The sequence below is a fragment of the Dryas octopetala genome, chromosome 2 (assembly GCF_963921425.1).
Source record: "Dryas octopetala chromosome 2, drDryOcto1.1, whole genome shotgun sequence".
NCBI classification, from domain to species: Eukaryota; Viridiplantae; Streptophyta; class Magnoliopsida; order Rosales; family Rosaceae; genus Dryas; species Dryas octopetala.
In genome coordinates, this window is record NC_141367.1 from 18,156,254 (window position 1) to 18,165,104 (window position 8,851).

An 8,851-nucleotide genomic window follows, 5' to 3' on the forward strand; every position below is an offset into this window, starting at 1 on the left:
AATTGATCTATCTTGTTTGGTTGTCAAATTACAAGCAGAGGCACCTTCTAGGTTTTGATCTATCTTGTTTGATCTAACTTATGAACTTTGTTATTTTTCTTCTTTAAATCTCTGAAAGATCCCTGTCATGAAGGAAAAAGGGAAGCCAAGGAATTAGAGCTGCACACATAACCACATATGATGTGCACTCTTGAGTATGCCAAAATTGGTACATGACCACATACTATTTCAATACAAAGCCTGCTCCTAGAAAAGAATTTCAACTTATGGAGCATCTCAATAGAAATTGATTGTGCATAGGACCCTACAGCACTTAAGACCCTGTTTAGAGTTCAACCATACACGATCATGGAGGTTTTAACATGAAAAAGAGTAAAAAGATATTTTGTATTTTTTACTTTGTGATGCATAACGGTGGTTAATTAACATTGCCAAAACAGTTGCATAATCCTTCAAACTATATTAAAAAGTGAATTGTCATTGGATAAAATGTATTTATTTAATAAACAAATACATAACGTACATTATTTTAGGTATTGAAATTATATTTTAAAAAATAAATAATTAAATTGTTTTTATTAATTTAAAAATTAAAATAATTATAGTTTAGTCCGGCCATGCACCAAACACAAGACAGTGCTATTTAGCTTATCCAGCTTCATAATCCGACACAGCACCAAACATAGGATAACATTTAATCCAGCTTACTCCAGTCCAACACAGTCCAGCCTAATACCTAAAAATAATCCGGTCCAACACAGTCCGGCGTAACAAACGGAGCCATAGAGTTATATATAAACTTAGTATAGTTAGTTATATATAAGTATATAACTATATAAGTAATATATAATTATAGTAGTATACTAGTATATACTATAGTAGTATATAGTTATATATATACTATACTCATTACTCTATAATAGCTATATATAATCTTATATATAGTTATAACTTATAACCCAAATTTGTCAAAATCCCAAACAAAATCTCAATCTCCCAAAAAATGCCAATATGAATAATAACTCATTAAACCCAGAACCGTAGTGGAGAACCAAACCGAACCGCACCGCATTTTGAATGGTTTGGTTTGGTTTGGTTTTTCTCCTTCCTTTCCGGTTTTTAGTACCAAACCGCACCATATAGGAACGTCCGGTGCGGGGCACGGTTTCGGGGGTGAACCAGGCCGAACCGCACCGCGTCCACCCCTAATTTTTTACGACTGGGGTAATAAAGAACTTAACAAACACCAGGAGTAGCGTGCTATATAGCCTATATGAAATGTATATATTAAAAATTAAAATTTTAAGTGTTTATCGAAAATATTTTGTTCATCTATTTATTTAATCAAAATTTGATAGCTTAATTTCTAATTTGTCTAATTTTTTTGCAAGAATGATATTTGAATAGACTTAAAAAATGAATAATTTGGATAGTTGAAATATTATACGGAATGAGCCCCATAAAGAATTCCTTAAATAAAATTATTTGAAAAATCTCTTAACAAAAATAGCATGTATATATTATATATATGTTTCATGATGGTTTTTTTATTTAATTTTATCCTTTCAAAAGAAGGGCAGAGCCATCTCTGTTTTGTAGCATTGGACAAAATTCAAGAATTAAAAAGGGCCATCTTCAAATGCTATACTAAAATATAAATACAACATACATGGTTTAGTTCATAATGTAGAATGTTAGAAAATGAAGTACAAAGTATTAACCTCATATTTTACCCAAAATAAAAAAGAAAAGAAAGTATTAACCTCATATTTGGACAAGGGGGCAAGAATTTTACTCAAAACACCAAATGGATAGACCAGTTGATATATCTTGTACATTTTCAACCTCCATCCATTGTTTCGTACAAATTTAACCTGTTGTAGAAGCTACTTTCCGTGGGACAAAAAATTTGGAGACAAACTATTATGATCAAAATCGTTCACAGGCTCACTCTTGCTCCTTCCATTGCCCGGCTTGCTCTTTCTACGTGCCTCTCCACCCCTTTCACCATCTCTTCTGTCTAGGTCTCTCTTAGCAAGAGTTGCAGGGGTTCCCTTGGGGGCCTCATAAAGAGTCACACCACTATGAAGCGTAGCTTCACGGTTGTCTCCTGTTTGAAGAGACTCAAGGATTTCAACCACCTGGCTCATAAGGGGCCTCCCTTTCGGGTTTTGGCTAAGGCATTGGTATGCCAAATGGGCAACCTTCATTGCAGTTTTAAATGAGTACTGGCCTTCCAGTCTAGGGTCTACAATCCTCATAAGCTTCTTATTATGGTTCAAGAGTGGGCGAGCCCACTCAACCAGGTTGTGTTCTCGGCTGGGCCTGCTCTTATCCATTGCTCTCCTTCCAATGAGCAGTTCAAGTAGCACCACTCCATATCCATAAACATCACTTCGAGCTGTTAGATGCCCTGTTTGGATCAATTTAATACTCAGTCATGGCCTACTATGGTTTCAACTACCAATCTATGACGTAAATATTACCAATAATGAGAAAGGAATTCAACAAATATTACTTTGAAGGTATACTGCATTTAAAAAAGAAAAAACCAAGTTGTGATAATGCTTAATATATCTAGTTTTCATCTACAAAGGCATTCATATAAAGCACTCAAATTTGTCCAAATTTAATGTACATGGGGAGAAAATACAATAGGGAAGGGAGGGAGGGAAGGAGGGAGGCAGGGTGGAAAAAGAGAGAGGATAATATATATATATATATATATATTTTTTTTTTTGTGTTAAGAGAGGGGATAGTTTATAGGATTTCCTCTCATTCTTTCCTTATAATCAGAAGCACATGAAGCCTGCGGATGAAAACCAATGTATATGATGCAATATAACAATGAAGCACTACAAGATGCCATGAGAGTTACACGCTTTATCTTTAGCATGTTAACATGCTAAAAGCCTAAAACAACACATTTCTTTTTTTTTTTTTATTGGCAAAGGCAAATATTTGTGAGTCTTTATTGAGAAAATAAAAGAATAGCGTTTTATAAAATAACTCAGCGGTGCAGTTATGAAACAACTCACCAGTCATTACATACTCAGGAGCAGCATATCCATATGTGCCCATCACTCGTGTTGAAACATGGGTTTGGTCTCCCATAGGCCCTTCCTTTGCAAGGCCAAAGTCTGAAAGCTTTGCATTAAAATCCTGCAGGTATCGTTTAATTTTCAGCAACAAACCAACATAGTTTCCTCAAGAGAAGTCACTCATTAGACAACTGCATGCATATCTATGTTCAATTTAAAAATACCAGTCTTTGTTTGCCAAAAATGGATAAAGAATCATGAAGCATTGTGTGGACTTCATCTTTTGGTTTGAATTTCATTTGTGAAAGTAGTCTAACTTTTTATAAAGCTCATTAAAGAAATCAGATTTTTTTCTTTAAATTTTTTCTAACAGCTCCTCAATAAGATGGTTCAATTGTTATAAATGCAATATGCAAGATAGCAATGAGAAGAAAACTAACCCCATCTAACAAGATGTTTGATGTCTTGAAGTCACGGTAAATGATTGGTCTCTCTGCACCATGAAGGAAAGCAAGCCCTTTTGCAGCATCTAAAGCAATCTTCAGTCTTCTTGACCATGTAAGTGTACATCCCACTCCTACCACCCAAAACAAAAGAAATGATTAAGGCATTAAGCAAAACATGCATAATGTCCTAAATATGGTTTTCAATTTCAACCACAATATGCAGGAGATCTAAGTTTTGGGGTGTCGAAAGTATCCACTAGAACACCCAATCACATGTTGTTGCAAAAGACCACCTGCAATTCCAAGTATCTTAGCAGTTGGTGGACCTTTTTTATATTACAATTTACAGCTTACACTATACATTTCCTGCAGCATAATTATAATATAAAGAATGGTTCACAACATTTCAGAGATGAACAATGATAACACTTGTTTATATCTAATAAAAGGGCAGGTGCACAAAAAGTGTCAATTTTCTATGTACAGGTGTCAAGTTTCCTAGAATTTGAAAGAGAAACAAATTTTACACTGTTTTTTTTTTTTGGATACCCAGCAATCCCCCAGACAGACGTGGCTTCAAAACTGGGGCCCCCCGCCGAACCCTACAATCTTTTATAGGCAGGAAACTGTAGCAAATAGCTAAATGGGTACCTTTGGAGGAATCGAACCCCAGACCACATAGGAGCAAACCATGGGCCTGACCACTCGACTAGACCCTCGTTGGTAAACAAATTTTACACTGTTAACTGCAGTTTATTTCTACAAATTTGTCTATGCATATTTGAGTGAAGTTTCATCTTCCCTCTACCCCCCTCTTGTTTATTATTGGGAAGACAATTTTCTTAATAACTTAAAAAGCCTTCAAACCCTCTTTCTAGCTAGGAAGTCTTAGCAGAAAAATAAAAAGAAAAAAACAAGTCAAAGACCCAGCCTGAAACTGGTGAATAAGGGTGTCGGAAGGCCACTGACAAAAAGACAAAAGACTACCCAAAAGAGCAAGACAAAAAAAATAAGAGAAAGACTAATAGGTGGTACATGATATGCTGAAGCATAGGGAATTAGGCATGACAAGGGAGACATAAATTTTGTTTTCTTACCAACTTGAACAGTGAACAAGTTACAAGTGCCAAAACATAATGAAAATGATGGATATTTTGGCTTTTTTAAAGCAATAAATTACAGAGTAATCTAAAAAGCATATAAATAGGCTTCACATGAAACCTCATCTAATTAACATCCAATAGACTTCTGATAGCATAAGACACTTACTGCGAAAAAGATGTCTTTCCAGGCTGCCACTTGCCATGTATTCATAGACCAATAGCCGGTGGTCATCCTCACAGCAGTACCCAATCAGATTCACAAGATTAGGGTGACTAAGCTGTCCTAAATAGTTAACTTCTGCCTGCAAGACAAACGAAATATGACAAAAGGATGCAAATTAATCACCACTATATATGGAAGCATCCATGAAAGAAGGCTTAGCTTATAAAAAAATTCAAACAAATGAAATCAGAGGAAAAAATCTGCCAAATGCCACTGATCAGGCATGGTTTCCAACTTTCCTGTTCTATGAACTAGGAGTTGTTGAGAGACAAATACCTGTTTAAACAACACAGCAGGAACGATAATCTACCCTACATGTTAGATCAATATCTTTTCTTGCCATGTCAGTTATCATCGCTAAAACAAACGTTACCAATACCATATTCATTTCTAAAGCCCATAGACCATGATTTTCCATTATTGCTTCTCTCTTTGACTAGATCCTTGCTATTGAAAATTAAAATCAACTTCTCACTTAAATCTATCCCTTGATAGTTTGATTTTGCCCTTAATCACTGATTCACTAATCAAGACAAACATGTTGCATCCACACACATATATCTCCAAAATGAATTTTATTGGGGAATAACTGATTCTAAAAGGTGTTGGACAAAAATCCATTACAAGGACGGTAAAGCTGTATTATCCTACAGAAGAGAGGAACCAAAAAGGACAGCTTGGGGGCAATGTTTATGCACAATGCAACTTGTCTGAATGCTATTGGAATTTGCTTTTTGTAAAAAAGTAACCCTCATCGATTTCCAAGTAAGAGCATCAATAGTTGAGAGAAATTTAAGCTATTGCTGATAGAGCTTGCTCACAAGTCAAGAAGTAAAGAAACTTGGACTAGCACAACAGGAGGCAACATAATATTTGGAATGGAACGATCATGCTTTCACACAAACACAACATTCTGTCAGCAGTATTGGAATGTATTCATCTTCCACATTCGTCACTAGAAACTCCCTCTACTTTGTTTTCACAACAAAAATTTATCTTCTTTATCAGAATGGAGAACAATATACAAACCAACCATTGTAAAGCCTCATTTCTAAAAAAATAAATATGATAAAAGGGAGATGAGTCAAATACCAGCCATTCCCTGTCACCTTGGTACCCTTCTGGATTAAGCTCCTTAATGGCGACTTGTGTGGTCTTGTAACCCGCCCTCACAGTCTCATCAATAACTCCTCTATATACAACTCCAAAACCACCCTCGCCAAGAATTAGATCAGGCCGGAAATGTTTTGTGACCAACCTCATCTCATCATAAGTAAAGATTTTGACATTGATATATCCAGGACTTTGACGAAGGTCTTTGACATCCTTGGAAGCCAAAGGAGTGTTCCAAGAACTTCCATCCGGTTTACTTTGAGATGCAGCAGGGTCATGTCCTACATCAATTGAATTTTTTCACAAGAAAAAGGAAAATATTATGCTAACAATCATTACTAAAATCATTTAACTAACCCCCCCTTCTCTCTCTCTCTCTCTCTCTCTCTCTCTCTCTCTCTCTCTCTCTCTCTCTCTCTCTCTCTCTCTCCTTCTGAGCTTAAAACTAAACCATTATTTCCGAAAAACGGCCACCTTATTAATTCACAGAGAAGGCCACTGGCCTAACATAGAAAGACTACATATCTCTTGCTGGTTGCCTCTCAACCATACTCTCATGCAAATTAAATTTTATAACTGTTTACTATTTACCAATCAATGCGATTTAAATTTTGAAATAAGGGCACCTTTTGGCCGCAGTAAATGCACAGAATGAACAACATTATTCAACAACAAAAACAATAAGTATACTCAATAACTATCATAAATACTTTTTATATATCAGAACTATATTTAAAAAGTACAAAATCAATTTTAATTTCATGTTTCACATCCTCATATGCCACACCATAAGAAAAAAAAAAAAAAAAACAAACACACACACACAATACTCCAACATCAAAGTCCTATGAGTGATGCTCACCAACCAAAAAAAAAAAAAAAACATATCTAATGTGTGACACATTTACTATCATTAACAAACTTCAATAAATGCTTCAAATCCAGTCACCTGGTTAGAAATCAATATGACCAAGACCAATGGCAACAAGTAAAAAATGAAAACTATGATTTTCATAATATTTAATGCAAGAAAACCCAATTATTTCCCTTCTCCCCTAACTGTGCCTAATTTCCATTATGAGTCACATTTCCTGGAAACTAAAAGATCCAAAATTTTTATATTAATTATAAGAAAGCTCTAAACATGAAATGCATTTAAAGCTAACAAGCAACATTAAATAAAACTACCGAATACCCAATTAACTAAATGCGAAGCAAATTCAATTGTATGTTGAAGTAGTAGCATAAATGACATACCTGATGAATTTTTCAGCACATAATTGGGTTGCTGCTCCCTTTCCTTACTGAAACAAATCCCCATGAATCTAAAACCAAGCCCGTATCCGCACCCGAATCCGTTTTGCATTTCAACCCCTACCTCATTTTTTCTATCATTCACAACTGATAAGCTTAGAGACCCACCGACATTCCTATCAGGGGTCCATCAAACTTGCCAATGCGGGGTTGGTTTCTCGGAATTCGGGTCCGGATGCGATCTGGGTCGGGGCAAATTCGATGGATTCCGATGTGGGTCGCCGGAGAAATGGAGTTTTTGTCTTCTTCTTTTTTTTGTTTTTTCTTGGGGCCAACAAAAAGCCACTCAAAGTACGAAGGAAAGGGAAGATAAATAAAGGGAAGAGAGAGAAAGTGATACTGGAGAGAAGGTGAGTTTTTTTTAAGAGATAGAGAGACAGAGAGAGGAAATTGGTCCAGTTAGAGGGCAATGGGGCGAAGAAAGCGTCAAACCAGACGTACCCAAAACCTTTTTTGGCTCAATGGCTTTGGTCTTTGCCAGTTTGCCTTTCTCAGAATCTCTCTCTCTATCTATGCATTCCACAAAAATAACACAATCTGAGTTGTTGAGATTTTGGTTTTGGCTTTCTTCTCTCTGTCAATCAAAATGGGATTATTATTGGATTTGGGTATGTTTTCAGTTTTCACTCACTAGTCACTCCCCACTTCCAACAACTTGCATTGTATTATTGTATTTGGCTTGTCTTCGTGAGAACAGTGTCAGCGTAAATAGAAAACCCCCTGTTCGTTTTTTGTTGTCTGGTAAGTGGTAACCAACCTCGAAAATTTCGAATTGAAAATTTCTAGAAATTTTGTTGGATTTTTTTTTTTAGAAAATTCAACTATTGGTTCACTTATTCTTTAGAAAGTCTCATATTTGTCCACCATCTATTTTTTGTTTCTTATTGGTTCATAAATTGTGTAATGTTTTTCATTGTGGTTTAAACCATCAAATTAACATAAACGAATGTTTATTTTAGTCATGTGATTTGCATGTGGACTAATCTTGAGAGACAAAATTGTTCATTCATGTCTATAATAGTACTCTATATAGCCTCCCCAACCTCTCACACACTTTTACGTGCAGCAAATATGGCCAACATGTTTTGTTGCCGCTAGACCCGAATTCCTATACAACCCAATCCGGTTGAATCTTCCTTCTCCGGCTACAATTTAACGTTGGACTAACGGCATTTGACTCGTCTACTCCTCCTCCTCCTTTTCCTTATGAGATCAATCATTCATCCAAGCAACCACCATGCTCCACAAAGAGAAACCAATCAAACCATTTGCATCAATTTTCTTATTCTAACCACGTTGGGGAACTGAACCACCACATATTTCTTCATCTCGTCATGTTGGACCTTTTCATGTCACTCTCTTGTTCATCCAATCATTGTGTACGACAGATCGAAGAATAGAAGCCGCAAATTCCTTCGTTATTTTTCGACGATTTCAACGACAGATTAAGGCGTCTTAGGTATTAATCTTCATGATGTTGTCATGCTCTTTCTGCTATGTATAATTGGTTGGATTGGAAAATGCATAAACCCTTTCAGAACCCCAAGATCATTTTAAACAAAAACAAACAAACCAAAATGAATATAAATAAAAAAAAGGATGGAAATTAAA

General features: G+C 35.7%; 1 protein-coding gene across 1 annotated transcript; it reads right to left on the reverse strand.

Annotated features, from left to right (window-relative positions):
• Positions 1-1,639: 1,639 nt before the first annotated feature.
• LOC147293657 (Protein kinase superfamily protein) lies at positions 1,640-7,893 on the reverse strand. The gene is made up of 6 exons (XM_086230654.1): positions 7,184-7,893; positions 5,906-6,207; positions 4,757-4,892; positions 3,482-3,618; positions 3,039-3,162; positions 1,640-2,413 (listed from the first exon to the last, which is right to left on the reverse strand). The coding sequence occupies exons 1-6, from the start codon at positions 7,290-7,292 to the stop codon at positions 1,887-1,889; spliced, it is 1,335 nt and encodes a 444-aa protein (XP_086086780.1). The 5' UTR covers positions 7,293-7,893; the 3' UTR covers positions 1,640-1,886.
• Positions 7,894-8,851: the final 958 nt, after the last annotated feature.